We start from the raw sequence: 21,288 nt of genomic DNA on the forward strand, positions 1-21,288 counted from the left end.
TGTCCTGGGAGAACTTGGGAGCCAAGTAGCAGCCTTGGGTCTGGGGAGAGTTGGAGAGACTGCAGGTTAAGAAAAGGAAGCAGTGAGCCAGGCCTCAGGGCAGGACCAAAGACATGCTAGGAGACAGAGGGGAGCATGCAGAGCTGCCTGCACTGCAGAGTCACTGCCTCACCTGGAATTTGGCAGATCCCTACTGCCAGGCAGTGAGAATTCAGTGTGAAGGGGGAGCTTTATTTAATAAAGCCTTACTTGGTGCTCTCTCACCTATGGTTTTTGTCTCCCTAAAATTAACTGTGTTCTACATGGTAGTCTGGAGGAATCCTGAATTTTTTTCTTTAATTTAAAGAAATTCTGAAACTCCGGGGTTTTTCTCCTTTCTTTTTTAGCAACTATAGACACGTGCATATTCTAGCTGTCATTTTTGTGGATGCTGAAGTATTATGGATGGATTTTTGTGGGTGGCAAAATATATATGCCTGGCACAAAAGTATTCCAAATTTGATATTTTTGCTCCCAAAGCACGGAGCTGTAAAAAATTCCTGCGTAACAAGCTTTCCAGAATTTTGTTACTCATGAGCTAAGCCATTTTGGCTGTTGGCACAGAGAAATTAGGGAAAAAAAGTGATCTTAGGCAGATAGTTGGCTTGGAAAATTGCATTCAGAAGCTTTGAAATTTCACAAGATTGTAAGGGTGGAAAGTGGCAATCTCTTACAGCAAAGATCCATAGTCTGCAGTGCCAGTGCCAAAAGCAGCATACAAGGCAATTTGAATAATATGCATTTTTGCATAATGTGATGTGGGTTTGAGCTGCAGCCTTGTGAGGAAAACATGTGTGAGATGTCCTTGTTCCCATCTCCTGGCTTCCTCCTGGTTCAGCACTGACACATGGGCCAGACTCTGCCATTAGGTGGTCACTGGTGTCTGTTTGCTCCAAGCTTCCACAAGCACTGCCTTCTAATTTGGGCTAAAGCTGGTGCTCCACTTGTTCCAGGTTGCCCTTGAGATGGAAAGTGTCAGACAGCTTTGATAAAGGGTTTTGCATATTGCTCCTTTTTGTGTTCTAAATCTCCAACCAACTTTTTAACTTTTAGCTGTGTTTAATAGCTTCAGCAGTTCTGAAAGAGGTGCTGAGACTGCTTTCAGTGGGGTTTATTGTTTGTGTATAAAAAGTAGTGGATATGATGAAAAATATAGCCCAGCATTTGTAATATAAAGACTTTTACCAAGTTAGGGAAATAAATTTAATTTAATTTATGGTGTCATCACTGTACTGAAGATTATACCAGTATTAATGAAAAGCTGCTATCTTAGTTAATTTAATCATTTTAGCAACCCTAAAGCCATGCAGGGGTACAAAGTTCAGTATGTCTTGTCTTTAAAAGAGCCAGTTCTGGTTTTGAAGCTATTTAAAGTGCTATTCTAGCAACAATTAGTAACAGGAATGCTAAAACTGTAACAATTTAGGCATGCTAATTGATTGTGTTGTGCAGGTAAGTTATGAATTCTTAATTATATTATTTTAACAAACTGTCTGCTATTGGTTTTGTGTAGATCATCCTTTGCAGGCTGGAAGTGCCAAGTGCAGGATAATTCAGTGAATGATGTGGACTATTTCAGCTTCTTGTTTTCAACCCTTATAGGTAATCCATATGAATGTAATAATTCAGAATTAACAAAATGAAATTTGTTTTGATAGTCAATTACTGAATTTAATTTAGAGTAAATGGTTTAGTAAGTACTTCCTGAAGGTAATTCTAATCTTGTTATATATTTTTGATATGAGATTTTATTTTCTTGATCGGATTTTTGACACTCTGCTTTTACACTTTTCCATTTGGGCTGAATATTTGCATACTTTTCCTTTGTTCTAGCAACTTTTTCAGGAAAGTATGAAGAAAACCTAAATTTAGCATATGACATATAAACAGGATTTTTTTCCCTAGCTTGAAGTAAATGCCTTTTATTGGCTCATAACAATATAAATGAGTGCCTCTGGGATTTCCTGTGAACATGCTTACGCTCTTAAAAACATTCCATCAGAATAAAGTAATCAAAGTACGTTCAAGTGAGCTGGCCAAGGTCAGCGTGTGAGCAGAGCTACTTCTGCTACTCTATTCTTACTCAGCTATAAAAATAGTTGCATTCTGTGGTGATGCAACTTTGGGAAGTTACAGTGCTTAAAATGGCGTAATACTGCTGAGAAGTAACTCCCACTAACTTGTGGTGTGGTAAAAAATAGTGTGTTTTCTTTATCACCTCGTTTTTTTTATAATGTTCAGATACTTTGTTTTCAAAAATTACCTTTTTGTTGCTAAAATGGTAAAAAGAGTGCTGAACTGATAGCAGAGAAAATGAAAGCAAAGCCCAAGTAACTCTTGTGGAGTGGTCATCCTGTTTTACTAAGATATCTAATACCCATCTAGAAATAATAAGCCAAATGGTATTTTTTTAAATCCCTGAAGTTATAGTATTTATTACTAAGTTATTTGGAATACATGAAGTAGTTTGCATTATATCCATTTTTGTTATTTTTTTGGAGATACATATATTGAAAATAGCATAACACAGGCCTCTTAAGGTGTTTTTTATATCACATTATAGTACTATGGAATTTTTAAAATATTTTTATTTTCTGTCAAAATTTGTACTTTAATATACTTAATTATTAAACCAAGCAAGAGCTTTTAAGAAAAAATTGTTATGTTGACATAGTGTAAAAGACGGTGTTTGTCAGTGATGCTGTTGAAGTAGAACACTATTTGGCTTGTTTTGTGATACTGTTGTACTGCTTCTTCTTCCCCAGGGTTTTCAAGAGAGGAGCTGACTAGTCTCCAGGGCATTAGAGGAAAACCACACATTAGCCAGACACAGCTTTCACCTATCCGTCTTTACCTAACTGATCTGGACCAGTTTTTACACCACTGGGCTGTGACAGAGGTAATACATCAACCCTAATTCTAAATGACAGCATACAAACTCTGAGTGCTCTCCATCCCTTTTCCACAGATGGCTAAATCCTGTCGTGATTTGAGTTGACAAAAGAATGAAAAATGTAAAAGCTGTCAAACAACCAACATTTTTCTACAGCCATCAGATAATATTTTGAAGGAAGCTGCTTTAAAAGTTAAATGTTTAGACAGGTAGTATGCAAAGTAATACTCAAGGAAAACATTGGTAGAAACCTTGGTGGGAATTCTTAAGCACTAATATTAGGACCAGCATTATATTTAGGCTTTCAAAAATAAATTAATTGGAAAAATACTAATTATAAAGAGTTTTCCGGGAGAATAAGTGCCACTATTAATTTAGAAGCACTTGCATTAAATAAGATTTGAACTTTCAAGCAATATTAAATTTGCATTAGTCATTATTTTGAATAATTCCTGATTAGTTAACCAAAATATGCTGGGCTTAGAAACTTCACTCTGAATTCAGTACCTAACATCATAAGAGCTGAAAACTTAATTTGTTTGTCAGTTCTAAAAGGGATTTGAGCCACCAGATTTTATTTGAAACAGGTGCATTAGCTGTCTTTCTGCATCAGCTCTTTTTATTGTTTAGCTCACCAGAAACTACTTTGAGGTGTGAAATCATGTTGTAGTGACATGCCAATTTGACAGTATTTATGAAGTTGTAGTCCTGAATTCAGAAAGAAGAGCAAAACAGGTTTTAGTTGTGTGTTTTTTCATTCAAGAAAGCAATATTGTAGATGTTTTCTACTTCATAGTGTTTAAGTGATAATGTTCTGAAATTGATGCTAGTCTGAGATACAGATTGAATGTGTGCTGCTATATATTAGAAAGTATTTTAAGCATGGCTGTTGTTTGGTACCATGACTCACACACATTTTTAGGTGTCCTACCTTCAATCATTCAGCCTGTGGAGCAGTTGAACTTTCTAATTTGTTTTGCTTTGTCTCTTCTGGACAGTAACGAAGTGTTTTCTCAACAAAATACCTTTCTCCAGTATGGAGGGATCAGAATACTCTCTTTCCTGTTGCTCTGTGAATGCAGAGAGCAGCTATTTGTTTCTCAGAGTTAACATAATCCCATAGAGCATCTGAAGGATTTATGTACACCTTACCTGTTTCTAAAAATGTCACCTTTAGTGTTTTCTCCTTCCTCTTTTTGCTTCTATTCATAAATCTTTCAAAGTTGGCAGTGAAATAGGACTGTTTTCACAAAGGAAACAGTAAAGTAGTTTGATTTCTTTTTTGTGCCTTTGGTTCCTGATAGCAAGTTTAAATCTTTTCTACCACAATGTTCAGTTTTTTGGTGCTGTCAAGGAGAGTCAGTATTTTCAGAAACTTGAGACTCACTTTTCTAGAAGTACCTTTAGTCAGGAAAGAGACAAGGTGCTCTCCCAGGTTGTTAGAAGGGGATGGTGGTCAGTAAGCAAAGAGCTGGATATCCTTGGTTAGTAAAGAAAGATTTGGACATCCTGTGGAGCACTGCACTACTTCTGCACTTATGTGTCAGCCTGATGTCTTTGCTGGAGACTGTTTTGTAAAAGAATAGGAGCAAAAATTCATGCATCAAAAATCTGTGTGAAGAACAATGAGACCTTTTAGACCCACCTGATTTTGTGGGCTCTTAACCAAAGAGAGTTCTGAACTGTTGCATTTTCCCAGTGAGGGTGGTCAAATATTGGAATGAGTAGCCTAGAGACATTCTGGTTCCCATCTATGGATGTACTCAAAACCAGGCTGGACACAGTGCAGGGTGACTTGCCCCAGGTGGCTCCACTTGAGCAGGAGCCTTGGATTAGAGGAACTTGAGGGTATTCCTTCCAACTCTAGGGATTCTGTGATTATTTGAAAGCTCCTTCTGAAACAAAACAGGTCTTTTTGTTTCACCATCAACAAATCTTTGTTATTTTTGCTTTTTAGACAAAATGGAATTCACAGTATGGATAAGGGTTTGTTGTTTTATTTGGTAGGTTTGTTACACTTATATTTGATCTAAAAGTCAAGCAGCTTCCACTAAAGGCCTGCCAGGTACTGCAGTGCTGTTTGGGGTGTTCCCCCCAGGTTTGCTAGTTTTTTCCCCCCATGGAATTTTGGGAACAAAAAAGTAGGGGCACCTCTTCAGTAGTTCACTTTCATAGTGGAGAAAATATAAGATAATCTTGCTTCTGATGTGGTAATAATGGTGGCATATCTGGTTGTGTTACAATGAGAAGTGATCATTGGTACTGAGGCAACCTCTTCCTTTTATGAATTGCAGAATTACATTCATTTTTCACTCATCTGGTTCTGATTTCAGATGCAGCCATAGATATGGTAAATGATACATAAACAAAACCATGTTGAAGCTCTTCAGCTTTTAGATTACTTTTTTCTCAGTTTAAATATCTAATACAGCACTGTTTTCCTTAGGTTTTGGGAGTTTTATCTTTTCCTCATATGGGTACCATTCTCCAACCTCAAACATGTTGACCAATATGGTATATAATGCTCAGTTTCTGAAAAAAGAATTTCTGGGGACTGTAGTCCATTAAACCATTGGGAATTGGAGTATGGACAAATTTTAAAACCAACAAGGTAAAGAAGAAAAAAAGGGACAAAGGCAAGCTTGTTAAAAACCTTTGCATTCAGGATTTGCCACAAGCTGCACAGGAATGCTTTTTGTAGATCAAGTAGTTTTCACTAGGTACTGAACAAGCTAATCTGCTCTCAAAAGGGGGGAAAAAAACCCCTAAACAGCAACAACCAAAAACTCCCAGCCAGAAAAGCAAAGCCCAGAGTTGTAGGCTCTGGGAAGAAGAAAACTGCCAGGAAATCACGAGGCTCTCCTAGGGTGTCTGGAAGCACCGTGTGATTTGAAGGTACCGTGTATGTATGTTGAGTGTGAGGGAGGTAGGTTTGGAGGCTGCCTTCTTCCAAGTGGAGATAGTTCAAGGTGTGATAGAATTTTGGAGTCAAAATATTTTTAGCTGTAGCAGAAAATTGCTTTATTTAGATAGAGAAATGCTACAGGAAATAATAACCCTGGCTTGAATTAGTCATGCCTTTGGTGGAATTTGGTACAGTGCAGAGCTTCTGAGTGCTAACCTTTCATCTGTTCCCTTGCTGGATAAGGAAGGACAATGGTGATGCTGTAATGTTAAGCAGAATGTTTGTAGTAATTTTAAATACCTGCTAAATGAGAACAGTGCTTGTTGGCTGCAGATCAGGCCTCTACTCTGTGTTGAGAATTGTTTGTTTAAGAGTTCTCATTATGTAGTTGTAATTCAGGATTTCCTCTCAATGGAAAAGTATTTTAATGTGGGTGAAAATAAATAAGGAACTCTGATGGAATCAGAATTTGATGGCCTGGTTTCCTATCAAAAAATGAGACTACTGATCAGATTCCTATTAGTCCTTCCACCGTCTTCTTTCATTTCTTCCAACTCTAGTTTTGTCTAAACCATTCTTAGTTTTTAGCTCTCTGCTGAAAAGAATAAAGTTGCAAATACTAATTCCCCATAAGTTCTATGAAAATAAGCAGGTGAAAGAGAAAAAGCTCTAGATTAGATCAGGGTGGGTTATAACTGTTCCAGCATCCTGCTTGGCAGCACCCAGCCTGCAGGGGCTGTCTCTCGGCCAGTGGAGTGTTGGGATTGTGAGGCAGCAGCAGCAGGGGTGGTGGGACTGAGGAACGGTCCCAGGTGGGAATCTGGAGGCCACAGCTTGTTGGCCTTACTGCTCACTGCTTCACTTTGTTTCCCAGTGCAGGGAAAGGCAGTCCCACCTTCCTGTCCATAGCTGTGCAATGGGTGATGTGTGTTTCTATGGGTAAAGAGCTGGAAGAGGGAATTTCATGTATAACGTATGCCTGTCAGAGATTTGGGAGAAAAAGCAGTGTGCCTCTGGAGAAAGTGCAACTTCTGGAAAGGAAAATAATAACTTGAGGCATTTTCAAACAGCAGTTTGGACTTCTGGGGTGTTATTATAGCCAGGGCACTTGGTAGGATAACAATAACAAATGCACTTGTGGATAACAATGCACTTGTGGATAACAATAACAAACGCACTTGTGATAGGAAGTAATGCTTTTAGGTAGTTTTTAACAAAACCTGTTTTCAGATGGATATTGTTTGTAATTTGCTTTTCTTTTGACTAGAGAGTGGTTTGGAATTGGAATCGTAGCAATCTGAAACCATGTTATTTTTTTTGAAGCTTTTAAATAGTGGTGATTTTCAGTTAAGAAGCAATTCTTCAGAAAAGTGTCTCTTTAGAGCTATGCAAAGCAGCATTTAAAGGTTAGTCTTCATGATTTGTCTAAAAGAGATGTTAAATGTGGGAACTTTGGTTCTTTTTCTGGAGGAACTTCTGCTTAAAATTACTTCTGTCTTGTTGAAGCCAATTATTTAAAATCACCCCCCTGTAGCTGAAATAAATGGGACTCCAGAATAAATGGTTGCAGCCCGAGGGAAGAGCTTCAGCCTTGGCTCATTTTAACTGTGCCCATAGTGTTTGTCAGTGATATTGTTCACTCCCCTGTAATTGAATTGCTCTGCCAGGATGGAATGAAAAAGTGCCCAGAGAAATGAAGAGTTTAACAAGGTAGCAGTGTATACATGGTAATTTCTGTTGTAATATTTGATGTTTGTGACGGTCGAACATTTCAGAGGGGGAAAGCAAATGATAATTTGAGGCTTGGCTTGAAGTCAAGATTCCAGAGCTGTATCGGGCCCACAGCTAATTCAAAGAAATAAAATATTCAGCCAATTGTTTAAAATGTTTAAGAGCAAACACTAGGGAAGGTCAGCTGCTTTTAAAAGCAGACTTGAATTCAAAAACTTGGAGATGCAAGTAGTGTAATACACTAATCTGTGTCCAAACCTGTTCTGTCTTATAAGTGAAACACAGTTGGGAAGGCTGGATCTGCACAGGTGTGCTATGAAAAAATTACTGCAAATCAATAAAGATTGCAAGTCAGTGGATATTAATTAAAAGCCCTGCAAGGATGTTTGTCTTGAGAAGTAAATGGTGGTATTGGAGTGCTGTAGCTTAATTTGAAGCAGAGATCAATGCTTTAAAAAAAACTCTAACATTTTTTTACAAGTTAGATTTTTGAATTGAACTTCCTAAAAGATTTCAGCTTATTGTCTTTATTGAGATTTACAGGTCAAAGTTACATGAGGGAGAAAAGGCAGCTGAGGGTAAATAAGCTTCCTTCTAAATAAAATTCTAAACTAGGAATATAGTACAATTTTAATCTTTAAGGAAGACAAAAAGTTCTATATAAGTCCATTAGTATTTAGTAAAGCTACATCTTATCCCAGCTTTAATATTTGGAGGTGAAAATAATTATTTTCTTGGAAAGTAATACAAAATCCAGAGAAATAGAAGGGAAAGAATTGAAGTAAAAGGAATGACCTAATAAAGCTCTTTTTCAAAGGTCTCTTTCATAAGATGTAACATTTAAAGCAAACAAAAAAGCACCCAAACCAGTCCCCACCAGTAAAACACTAAGAGTAAAACACAAACTTCAAGAAAACCTAAGCTGATCTTCAGGCTAGTGCTCCATTGTATACCTGCATCATATACTTCCAGCATATCTTGTAACACCTGGGAGCTCACTGCAGTATTACTGCACATAACTAGCATGAATTTACAACTCCACAGGTACTGTGTACTGTGCTTTATATTCAAATCCTGGCTTGTGATACCTAAGTTTGCTTAGAAAGACAGGCTTTGTGGAACAAGAGCTAAGTGGTGGGTTTTCTGTGTTTTCAAGTCCTTTTTTCTGTAGAAGAGACAGGCAGGTGAATTTGGAGACTTCAACACATTCCTTTGACTGTCCTGCATGTAGTCAGATGAGGAGGCATCCAGAGGGGGAGCGATTGGCTGTGGTGACATTTCATAGCTGTGAGGAAGCTGCAGAGCTGTGAAAGAAGGGTATATTTATGGCTGCAAGAGGATGAAACAAAAGCTGTTTTGTGGTTTCCTTTCTTTGAATTTTGTTAGTAAGATGGCTCTGAGAAGAGAACCTGACCTGTGTTGTTCCTTGGGTATGGCTTTGTGTACCCTTGGATGGCACAGTGGCTGTTGAGCTCAAACCCTGGTTTTGCTAACAGCAATGTTTTCCCTCACTTAGAGAACCAGGGTGATTTGTCTCTAGCCCTCCCTGCCTTGTAGCACCAAATCTTGCTGGTACCCAGACTTGAACACATCATCAAGTTGTTGCACAGGAGGTGAGCTGTGGTGCTTGCCATTCAGGTATTTGTGTCCAGTGGCAAATAAAGATAACTTCACTTAGTTTAATTGATTCTCAAATATGGATTTTGTATCAGACCCTGTGTCACAGCCAAGGAGCCTGCAGCGAGGTAAGCATCACAGTTAGCAGATGATATGAGTTCGTGTGCTGCAGTTACACTGTGACCAGGACATGAACTGTGTGTCATAATTCTTCTAAGTCTTTGGAAATACCAAGTCTCTATCAATATGTGGGATATCATATATGTTCTTAAACATTTATAATTCTTAAATAAGTTTTTGCATTCCCATTTTGCTACCCTGAATGTAAAATTAGCCAAATAGTGTGGTTTTTTCCCTTGTTGCTCACCTGTGTAATGTTCTCCTGCAGACTCTGTTCCTCTTTTTGGCTGTTTCTTTTTTTAACTTAGGTTTTGTTTTGTTTTATTGTGAGTGTGTAGGGTTTTCATGTGGAGGTTTTTATGGGATTTTGTTAGGTTTTTTTTTTCTGGAGTCAGTGAATCAGGAATATTTTTCATATCCACTCCTGTGAGCTTATCCAAGGCAGATGAACAAAGATCTCTTGTTGTACGCAGCTTTCTCAACAACTCAGGGCACTGTTAATATTGCCCTGTCAAATCAATTTATTTCAGAAAGAGAAGCAGCACCTGTCAGGGGAGTACAGTGTCTGATAAGTGAGAGTGCTTCGGGGGAGCTGGCCAAGCTTCAGAAGCCAAGCTTCATTGCCTGCCCCATCACCTGAAAACTTCTCGTTTTCTACGCTCTGCACTAACATGTTACACTGGATACAGTCCTGCTCCAAACAGGCATTTCACAAGGGCTGGGGAATTCACTGCAGAACAGTCTGTTACATTTTAGTTATCCATGTCTGAGGTCCATGTCAATGGGAGTTGAAAGATATATTTTAAAGTTCACCTTAGGTTATAGTATCTGCTGTGTGCCAACTTTCTTTTTTTAAAAAAATCATTTCTCAGGGAGTCTGAACTGCCTTTGGTTTGACTCCACACAGTGGCATGCTAAAATACTCCATCCATTATCATTCCTTCTTGCTTGGGTTCCTCTCTGTGCTCCTGCTTGTGTGTGTCTTCAGAGGAAGGTGAGTATTTTTCTTTGAAAAAAGAATACTTTGCAGCATGACTAAACTTGAAATAATACAAAAAATTTCTCTGGACAGTTACTGATTATTAGTTGTTTCCTTGAGACCTTGAATCAGGATTCTGTTGTGTCACAGGAAGCATTGAGGGAGTTGGAGCTGTTCAATAATGAACAAAACATTAGTGTCGGTTCATCAGGTGTGCTTGTTCCTGTTCCATGAGGGCTCACACTGAGCCTGGGCTTCCTTGGCTCATCCCAACTCTGTCTTCTGGAGGCAAGAGCATCTTAGAGATGAACAACATGCAACTGATGAATTCCTCTGATTCTGCATTAGAGCTGTGAAAAGCCTGTGTGGGATTGCATTGTCAGTCAGGGGGGCTGTCAGTGGCAAAAATGCTTTTAACTCATCCAGTTGAAATAAAATACTCTATGGTGTCAGGATCTCCAAAAAACCTGGGTCAGCCTGTGCTTCTGAGGGGCCTTTTCAGCCTTTTTTGTTTGTTTGATTTGTTTGGGGCTGTTTGTTTTGTTTTGTGGTGGTTTTTTGTTGTTGTTTTTGTGGTTGGCTGCTGTTGGAGTTTGTCTTCAGTGTGGCAGGCAAGGAGTCCCCTGTAGCAATCACTTCCCCAAGCACCAGTAGGGAACATGCTGCTGCAGCTGTGTGGCTCATGGTACTTGGGCTTGTCTGATCAATAGGGTTTGGTTTGAAAATCTGCCAGTGGATTACAGGGCCTGTAGCATTTGCTGCATAATGATAACCAATAATCCCTGTGTTTAAGAGAATTCTTTTCTTTAGATTAATTTATTCAAGTGAATATTCAAACAAAATCAAAAAGAAAAGAAAAAAAAACACGCCAATAAAATGTCTAAGCCTAAGCCCAACCTGTTATAAAATACTTGCCGCAAAAAGAAAAAACCCACCCCTCCCTGATCAAAAATGCCTGTTCTCAGTCCATTCACTTCAGGATTGCTCTGAAACAAAACTACTCTGGCTTTGGTCCAAAATCAATCTATGAATGTGCCAAAAATGTGATAAATGTTAATCAAATGTAATGTAATGAATCAGCTGTGACATTTTATTATGGAAATTAAAAATCATGCAAAACCTTGCCTAAGGAAAATAAATTGTCAGGGAAAATACTAATTTTCATGTGATAATTAAGTTTTCTTTTCCTTTCATTTCCATGTCTAAAAACGTTTCAGTTACACTTTTTATAACAGGCATTTGGTATGAAAGCCATTTCAAGCAGGATTTAATTTATGGAATTGAAAAGAATTGCCTCTCCCACTTAATTGTAGGAAAACAGAAGTGATGTAGGGAATGGTGGTGCTGTTTTGAGGGTCCAAAAGATCTAATAGATTGAAAAAATCAACCTGCACTTTACCACAGCCTTTCTAAGGAATTATGCTGCTGTCCAGTAGTGCCTGTTTTCCTTGTAAATTGGGGAAGAATCTATGCCATGAGGGCATATTGTGCCTGTAATGAAATGCTCCTACAACTTGTCCTCTCAGGGAGAGCCTCAGTGAATGATGGGCTTTTTCCAGGGACATAGTCCTAAGGGTGAAATATTAATAATGAAACTGTATTTTGTTGGGTGGGCCTGGTGGATTTGCCCTCAAGGTCTTTAATTTGTGGGTCTGTACTGAATCAAAAGGGATCTCTCTGGCAGACTGTGTCTGGTGTGATGTGCTCACAAGCACATGGCAAACCCCTTTGTGAAGTGCCCAAGCTCTGCCCTATGAGCAACAAATGTTTCCTGCGTTTTCTCCTTTCATAATCATCCTTCCCAATTTCCATTTCATCTGTGTTCCCAGCCAGCCATGATCATTGTTATGTTTAGTTGTTGTTTGGTTACATTTGTTTTGGTGCAGCGTTTTTCACCACTCTAAGTGACAGTAAGATCCCTTCTTGGGTGTCACTTTGCCAGCCCAGGCAGGTTCAGTTCTTTGCCTTGACAATGGTAAGACAGGATCTCTCTTGGTGCAATTTTTCTGTCTGTTTTGGTTTGAATTTGCCTTTCCTGAAAATGTGTGGCTCCTACTTTGCACGGTATGTCAGAAATGGTCTAATTCTAAGATCTTACAGAGTAGTATTGGAGAAATGATCCTTATTCTATCTGAGCACTTCTGTTTGGATTTTCTTTATTTTTACATCCTGAAGTAACATCTGCCCATTTTGTGGTTGTATCAAAACCACTTGTGGTCAGCTGTTACAGAATTTCTTCCTCATTTCCAACTGGTAAAATTCATAGCTGCATACAGAAGTTTTTATCAGTCTCTAGGCACGTGATCCACCACTTTTTTTCACTGAATTTTTTCTGTAGCTGTTACTCATCAAACCTGTGTGATCTTTTCCATAGGTTAGTCCAGTCCTCCTGCCTTGGCAGGGTTTCTCAGCTTGGAGCTGTCACCCAACAGATTTCATCAGTGCAGCTTTACCTTTTGTGTAAGTGCTGCTCATTAAAATACCAGGTCGGATTGGTGTCACAATTTGTCCTTGACATGACAGTCCCCAGTAATAACCTCTGTTGCAGCTTCACTTTATTCCTTGACACTACTAATAACACAGATGTTTTGAGGGGATTTCTTGGGAATATTCCAGAGTACTTAATATTTTATCACTTTCAAATCACAGTGGACAAAAGCCCTACTATATTTAGGATAGTGTACTCAGTTTTAATAATATTGTTTCATTATAAAGTAAATGTACAGTAAATGTACTCAGTGCGAGAGTATCTATGAAATTGTCTTTTAAATAGTCCTGCTACTCAAACAAAACACTTGCACTACACCTGTGATACTGATTAACATGAGCAATGTCCTGACAGCCCAACAATGTTATGTGCTACTAGGCAGATGTGTTAAGGATCTCCTGAATTTGGCTGGCATAAGCAGGGCTAAAAACAGGTGTGGCATGTAATTTTGGAAAAAGCTGAGTGCACTTCTGTATCACCACAAATGGTGCCTCTTTGCCATTTCTGATTAGACTGCCACTGGCATCCACATTAGTTAAGGCTCAGTTTTCATACCACAGGGCCTTGGGCTAATGGTTCTTTCCCTAGCCTTTCCCATCCTCCAGCTGCAAATGTTGTGGACTATTATTTTTGACACAACACAGTTGATATGTTCTATTTTGTCATTATCTCGTTTGGGTGTCTTGACCTGCCTGATTCAAGTAAAGTCTCAAAACCAAAACACTATCACAGAATTTAATTCCTCAGGTCAGATCCTCCTGTGCAAGTTCTCTTTAGATTTTGAGTCATGAGGCATCTTAGAGAAATGCATTTTGCTTAGTTAAAATATTTGTAAAACCTCACGGACTTGAATTCTCTCATCCTCCAAACATCTGATCTTGCTGTTCTCTGATTCCCTTAAGCACAAAGGGAAGATTCCATTCCTCACCTATTGGTTCTTCCATCTTCCTCATCCTTAGCAGGACATCACAATTGCTCATGGTCTGATAATGCACTTCTGCAGTGCATGGTGGCTTCTCCAGAGGCTTTAGTTGCCACTCTGGTGAGATAAGCAGTGAATGTGAACACAGAGAGGGCATCCAAGCTCTCCAACTAGTTTGTGAATCATTGAAATAGAGGGGAAGGAAAAGAGGAACAGAGAAAGCCATCTTCTGAAGATTGCAGTACAGCTTACCAGCAGTTCTACTGGAGCTCTGGTTTCTTTACCCTATGCAGGAGACAGAACATTTCATGGTAGTTTGCTAGTGCCTGCTTATACAAGCACCAGAAAGTTGTATGCAGTTTATAAAACAAGATTTTCCATTTTGTATCATTTTTTACAGTGACATTTTTGGCACTGAAGAGGAAAATATGTTGAAAATGGATCTTTGCTACAGTTTTCTTTCTTGTATTACTTTACTGTTTCACTGTGACCCCTCTGTTTCATGCTTGATACAGTTATTTGGGAGGTTGTTTTCTGAAATTCTTCAGCTCCGAGGAAAGGCATTTGGAGGCTTGGTGTGGCAGTCTAGCTTGATAGAACATTTTTGGCCTTCTATCACCCAGATAGAATGCAGAGAGCCTTTCCCAAAAAACCTAATGGTTTTTTGGAAAAGACCATCATCTCTTTAAGCACAGAACAATTTATGTTGACAATGCTACTCTTCTCCACTGGAAAGAATCAGTACTTTGAGACAAAGCTGCTGCGTGTCCCTGTAGATTCTTTGGATTTAGGTCTGTCAGCAAAGTATGACTGCACAGTGAGTGATTGCTGGTTGCATTTGGAGTGCTTAAATATAACTTTGTTTTATTAAAACAGGTGATCTGTCACAGCTTGTCCACTATACCTTCACAAAGTCAGTGTTTTGACATTCTCCAGACAGGCATCTGTAAATATCTGGTAAGTACCGTTTTGTCTTCTATGTTAAAACTTTCTTGTGAAATTTTCTAGCAGTCTCATTAATCCTCAAATCCACTTATCCTGTGTATTTAATGTATAATTTCAGTACTTGAAAAAGCTTTAAACAAGATTTGGGGGCGTTTAAAAAATACGTAATAACTGTTGGTATCTAAACTTATATGGGTCATTTTGCTCAGATTTGTGAATACTTGAGTTTGTCTTCAAGGCAGTTTGTCCATAAATAAAACACTTCTTGGTTTGGTTTGCTTTTCAAAAGAGCAACCAGCAGCTTTAGATGAGGTTTTTTACTTCATCTATGTATGTAAGTATCTAAAAAATGCCAAGGTGATGGAAGCCATGTTCTTTGTGGTGCTGGGCAATAGGACAAGAGGCAACAGGCAGAAACTGATGCTCAGGAAGCTCCTCTTGAACATGAGGAAGAACTTTACTGTGTGGTTGACTGTGCCCTGAACAGATGGCCCACAGATGATGTGGAGTCTCCCTCACTGGAGATACTCAGGAACTGTATGGACACAATCCTGTGCTGTGTGCTTTGGGATGACCCTGCTTGAGCAGAGCAGGGAGATTGGGTCAGATGACCACTCTGGTCCCAACTGACCCAATCTGTGGGTTTTACAGCCTGTCTTCTAATCCTGAACATGCCTGAGCTGAAGATGAGGATGGCAAAGCCAGAGCTGGGTAACAGAATGGTCAGGGACAGAATCTGCAGTTCCCTGTGACGCTGCCTGATGAGAGGGGGGATCACAAGGTCTGCTCCTGCCCTGCTGTCAGGGTGGTTCTGTGATCTACCCAGTGTCTGCCATTCTCTGCTTGGAGCCATACTGAGAAGTTACTAGACCAAAGCTTCTGTAGGGAGTAGCTTACCTATAACCATAGTCTGGATTTTTAGGGGTGGATGCTGACTTTAATCAGCTTTTAAAAAGGGTATATGTTCTACTGCCCTGTCCCTTTGAGAGCAAACCATTAAATGGGGTTTTATGGTTGGCAAGGCTGCTGCCCAAGGTCTCCAACTGGCTGCTGACACCTCTCAGGGAGCAAAGGCACCACAGAGGCAACATCCTATATGAGAACTTATCTGAGCAGCCTCATCCACTGGACTTGCATAAATTGAAATGTCTCTGTTCCTGTCATCTTTCAGACTGGCTGACCAGCACATTCCATCAGTGTTGGCTCAGCTGTCTTCAGGATGGCTCTTTTTATCCATCTAGATCGCTGCCATTATTTCTTACTTACAGTTGATCAGGAAGAATGTTACTCATTTTAATTGTTTGCTGCCTCAGTGTCCTGTAGTATTCAGCAGGGTCATGCTGACAGCTGCAGTCCCACCTTTTGTCAGGCAAAAGACCATCATCATCCTCCTCCTGCCTCTCCACCTGACTGGCACAGGTCAGCCTGGGACAGCAATCTGTGCTTGTGGCCTTGAAATACACCCAGTGTCTTAGGCTGGAAGGATTTAAAATTTCAACTCATAGTTGTTCTGTATCTCTTACCTCTCACAAGTAATGGTATGAATGAAATACATTTCACATTTCTGTAGCTTGTACTTTATTGATCTTTTTTCTAAACATTTCTGAAAGAAACAGCTGACCTTGTTAAGTGAACCAATTCACTCAGTCAGCTTAGAACAGTGTACTTGCAGGTGAGCAAATTAGACTACTCTCAAATTCCTTAAATAGTTCTTTAAAAGTAAATGGTGCCACACTGGCAGTGCATGATTTTTTTATGGCTTTACAAGACAAAAATGTAGGGTACTTACTCCATAGTACTTCAAAATTTAAACTGCTTTCTAATTCACTTCCTCTACAGAAACCAAGATTTTTTTTCTAAATTATTTATCATGCCTATAAAATCCTTACTGAACATGATGTTCTCTCTTTAACAACAGCAGAGCATCACCCCACTTTGGGCTCACCATATATTTCATTAGCTTTGATTAACCTTGGTTCACAAAGCTCCTGTTGGGCTTCAGAGGAGACTTACCCTGGTGAATATCCAGTAGAGGCTTTCCTTTCTGAAGCATAAATCAGTTTCCTTCTACCTCAGTAACTGCTCACTGCCATTTCAAGACTCAGAAAGCCTTCCCAGTCCCATGATATATGCTTAAAAGGAAAGACCTGTTCTGCCCAGAAGATTGTTTGTGCCTGCACTGTCATTCAGAGCAAGGCTCAAAGCAGTGCTGTATTTTGCAAATGTGTTTAGGAGAGGAATGTTTGTTTAGAAGGCATGGAATGAAGATGTCAATTTAACCTTCTGTTGGTATGGGTGTCAATTTATTGGGAAAGCAGGGATTTGAAAAAAGGCAGTGGTCTGTAGAGTTTGAACAGAAACAAGGTAATAGGTGTCACCACAGGAAAGCTCTAAGTTTGTTTGTATCCCAGCAAAAAATCTTCTGTATAAAGTGATGAATTTGGGTTGTTGATTTTTATTTTTTTTTGGTCTTGTTTTAATACAGGTTGGATTGGTTGTAATACCTGATAGCACAGCTGGATCTGTTCTATGTGCCATAAATAAGCTCTTGGATCAAGCCTGCATCATAAGTGAAAACCTGCACAGGTTCTTGGCCTCTTGTTGTTACAGTCTTCTGTACTTTCTGCTAACTATAGACAGAGAGGATGCAGAACATTTACAGAAAAGGTAAAGCTGCTCTTCTTACCACCTTGTCTCTATCTTTGCAGCCACAAGTATTTAGAGATGTGAAATGAAAGGATACCACCCCCCTCCCCCCAGAGTTTTTTTTCCCTGTCTCTCTTTTGCTTACTTCAAATCAGTACTTAAATTTAAGAAAAATACCTGCAAAGTTACCAGGAATCACTTAAAACTGTAACTGAAGAATGTTTTGTCTCCAATTGTTCTACTAGGATGTCAAAACCATCCTGATTTTGTAAAGTTGGATATTTATACCTTAATCTTTGACCTTAGCTTCATCAGATACATTGAAAAGCACCATGTAAAGGATTTGGCTTTATGAATACGTCCTCTTAACTGATCAGATGTTTTTAGTTTTAAAACTTCTTAGGCATCATTACATAGACTGCAAAGACATTTGATTTAAAAAACCCAAAAGCTACAGATAACGAGTTCAAATAAATTCACCTGAAATGCAGGAGTGTCTTTAAACAGGTCAAACTTTTCCATATACAGAAAAGTTGTTAAAAGCTTCCTGAAAATTGAAAGCCCAAGTCCTTCTTCTCTTACTGTATTTAATGATTTGCATATCACAAATAGCTGAGTCCATTATTTAACTTCTTTATGAATCTTAAACAAAGATTCAGGTGTACCTGAAAAGTGACTGAAACAAAAGCCTCTTCACAGCTGCATAAAGCAGAAATTGCACTGCATGACAGATTAAGCAACGTTTACAGCTTCCAGGACAGGGCTGTAATGTTTTTCCAGTGCTATACAAATTTCAAGTTTGGCATTTTCTGGTACAGATTTTCTGCTTTGCCACTAATTCTGGTGAATGCAGCTGGTGTGATTGGATCCACAGAAGCAGCTTTCCTTGTACAGCCATGCAGCCAGTTCACAGAATCATCCTTGAAATGTGTGTCCTCAGTCATTTCAGTTTTGATTATCTTTCCCTCCCAGGGACATGCTGTGGAGATCATGCATCTCTGCATTAGCACTCCTGCCACGGCTGCTGAGGCTGATGCTGCAAAGCCTGCAAGTGAGCAGGATCTGCCGGGAAGAGCTGCCCGTTGTTGCTCAGCTGCTGCGCCTGCTCATGCAGCACGGGCAGCTCAGGAGCCATATGATCACTAATGAGTTTCTGGTGCAGCAGATCATCAAGGACATCATGGTATGAAACTCCTCCTTGTTTCCCAGACACCACATGTATGTTGTGTTTATTTTTAAAAATCATTGCAAACGGTCAAGAAGAGCTGTTTGCAAACAGTGGTGGTGAAAGCAGATGTAAGGCATTATGGTGAATGTGTTCTCTAACCTGCAGGTTAGGAGGGGATTGTTTCTCTTTAGTGTTGAAAATGCCACAACCAGTTGTTGTGCTGTTCTGCTGTAGGTGGATTGTATTTGTATTTGTTGGGTTTTTTAAGCCACCTACATAATCCTGAGAAGAGGGAATTCCTGGTCTGGTCTGTTGGTAGCAGTTTTCCTTAGACTGGGCAGGGGCACTCTCCTGCACTGGTAGCACCATGCTCATTTGCATTTTGATTCTCTATAAATTGCAGAATTGCAAAGTTAAGTGAGCCATTCTAATTCAGAGTAAGGAAAGCACATCTGGTGCTAACTCACACACTTGGTAATGCAATGACTTAGTGTACCCAGTTGTAACACTTTATTATTTGGGCTTTAACAGACACATCATGTTGAAATGTGTAAAAGAGAAGAACAGTGTCACTGTGTGCAGGGGAACAGGGCTATCTTGTACCTTTAACAGTGCACCTGATTATCTGTAAAAACAAAGGCAAGTTTTGCAAGTACTTGAGTTTTACCTTTTTTCTCCTTTTTAGACACTGAAGAGTGGTGAAGTTCAGGAGCAGTGGCTCACAGACCTCCATTACTGTTTCAACATCTACCTTGCCTCTCATCCCCAGACACCTGGCCCTATAAACACAGTATATTGAAGAGGTCAAACTGCATTTATTGTAAAGCATTTACTTCTATTTAGTTTTGAATGGAAGATGTTGGAACAAAGCTTGTCAATTTTTTTGTAAGTGAAACAATAAAAATTTTACAGAGAACTACAATACCTCTATTGCCTTTTTCTTTTCCAAGCAAGGTAGATCTTAGTGGAAAGCGTTTTAGTAAAATGTGAGGGGTGTTGAAGCCAATCCAGTCCTTGATGCTGAAGAGCTTGCAGAGAAACAGACTTCAACTGACTCTGCTCATCTATTATTTTGAAACATCACATTATTTAAAAAAACAATAGAAAAATATTAAGTAGAAAAACATTAGAAAACATTAGAAAAATATTAAGTAGAAAAACATTAGAAAACAATATGCTTTAGAGTAACATATTTTATTTTTGCTGAGTTCATATTTTTAAATACTTTGTGCAAGGTAAATACTGTACACTGTGGCAGCTCTAAAGCTTTACAAGAACTTTTTTTTTCTCTACAGTAGGGCCCATCTTTTCTTGCTTCTCTATTTAATGCACATAGAAAAAGAGTTATTTAAAAAAATGGTGATAATTTCAAAGGGTAGAAAACACAGCCCTTATAGTTTCCATAGGTTGTGAAAGCAATTTCTTTAGTGTTTTATTTCAACATGTCTACATTTCCTTCCAAATCCATAGTTAGCTAAGGAACAATTTTTTCTTTAGTGGAGAGGTGGAGCATGAAGGCTGTTCTTCCATTCCTACTTGGATTTTGGAATTGAATTAATGAACTTGAGGTAAAATTGAACATTGGTCTCTCAGAACTGTAGTATCTTTAGTACAGTTTCCCTCTTTTTTGAAACGCTGTTTGATAAACACATTAAAAGTTCCTACTTTTTGCAATGGAAAGCTTTGATTGCCTCTGCAGTGTTATTGCAATACTGGGCATAGTGCTTCATTTTCTGTCTTCAAATGCAATTCAGATTTCATCCTGTGTTGATAAAGAAATTAACAGTTGCATTTAAAAAACAGTTTGTACACAAAATGAGTCCAGCTCTTTAGCAGTCTGCTTGGCATGTAATGCTGTGATAATACAAAACTGAAAATGTTCAAGTTTAATACATCATAGATGGCTTATACATTATGAAAGATAACAGCTGTACCAGAATGGATTTTAAATTCCAAACATTGTTTTGCTTAATGCTTCAGTCTTGTATTTTTTGGTTTTGCAGCAGTGGTTGGTCTCATGTTGTATGAAAATTGCCTTGATTTTCCCATATTCTCCAACAAATTAACACACTGTAAGTTGCTCACTGTAAAAAAACAAAATAGTTTTGATGAGTAACCCTAGTGGGTGAAAAGCAGCTTCATCTACACTATGTTCTAGATTTCATAAGCAGCAAATCTGCTGGGAGCAGAAAATGCCTTTTTCCTGGCATCTCACTGCTGATTGTCTCCCAGTGGAGTTTGGTCTCTGCAGCACTGGGTACAGCTTGTGTGGAACACTGATGATGCTGCTGCTGCCTGTGGGACTTCAGCAGCCTCTCATGGGCACAGTGAGGTTCACCCCCATAAATGAATGTAGAGCTCCAGACTAACACTATATACTCTTGGCTGAATTTGCTGAAGAGCAGAAAGAGATAGTGTTGAGCAATCTTTAGCAACATGAGGCTCTTTCTAGAAAGTCAGGAAAACTAGTCCAGGGGCTAAAGTGAGTACTCAGAATTGCTCATGCAATGTTTTTTTATGTCCTGTAATGTGCTACAAATAATACACGTGTTTTCCTTCCCCAGGTTTGTAAAGATTAGCTGCAAACATTTCAGTGCTTTATTCCAAGCTGGAATGGGATAAAGGGTCATCCCAAGTGCAAATCCAAATGTTTCATTGAGGGTGTGAACTCAGCACATCTTAAGGACCTCTTTCTAATGCCAAAAGTTGCAAAACCTGCTCCTTTGCAACTCTGAACACACTTTGATGTCCACAGTGAAGCAAAGAACCAGGCTGTCTGGTTCTGCTGCAGAGCACCTCTTTTAAGTGCAACTTGCTGAACTGCCAAAAGGAATC

At 39.1% G+C, this 21,288-nt stretch overlaps 2 protein-coding genes across 5 annotated transcripts in view; one reads left to right on the forward strand and one right to left on the reverse strand.

Annotated features, from left to right (window-relative positions):
* TEX10 (testis expressed 10) overlaps positions 1-19,375 on the forward strand; it is a 54,771-nt gene extending 35,396 nt beyond the window's left edge. For all 3 annotated transcript variants that reach the window (XM_071455867.1, XM_071455857.1, XM_071455876.1), the window contains exons 10-15: positions 1,553-1,641; positions 2,805-2,938; positions 14,571-14,651; positions 17,125-17,306; positions 18,258-18,468; positions 19,139-19,375. In XM_071455867.1, coding sequence (XP_071311968.1) covers positions 1,553-1,641; positions 2,805-2,938; positions 14,571-14,651; positions 17,125-17,306; positions 18,258-18,468; positions 19,139-19,252 — 811 coding nt within the window. In that variant the 3' untranslated portion in view covers positions 19,253-19,375. The remainder of the gene's footprint in view (positions 1-1,552; positions 1,642-2,804; positions 2,939-14,570; positions 14,652-17,124; positions 17,307-18,257; positions 18,469-19,138) is intronic.
* A 253-nt stretch (positions 19,376-19,628) lies between these two features.
* INVS (inversin) overlaps positions 19,629-21,288 on the reverse strand; it is an 85,008-nt gene continuing 83,348 nt past the window's right edge. For both annotated transcript variants that reach the window (XM_071455835.1, XM_071455843.1), the window contains one exon: positions 19,629-20,537. In XM_071455835.1, coding sequence (XP_071311936.1) covers positions 20,422-20,537 — 116 coding nt within the window. In that variant the 3' untranslated portion in view covers positions 19,629-20,421. The remainder of the gene's footprint in view (positions 20,538-21,288) is intronic.

Source organism: Agelaius tricolor, unplaced genomic scaffold (genome assembly GCF_023055355.1).
Source record: "Agelaius tricolor isolate 1412-34295 unplaced genomic scaffold, bAgeTri1.0.p SCAF_2, whole genome shotgun sequence".
Classification (NCBI taxonomy): domain Eukaryota; kingdom Metazoa; phylum Chordata; class Aves; order Passeriformes; family Icteridae; genus Agelaius; species Agelaius tricolor.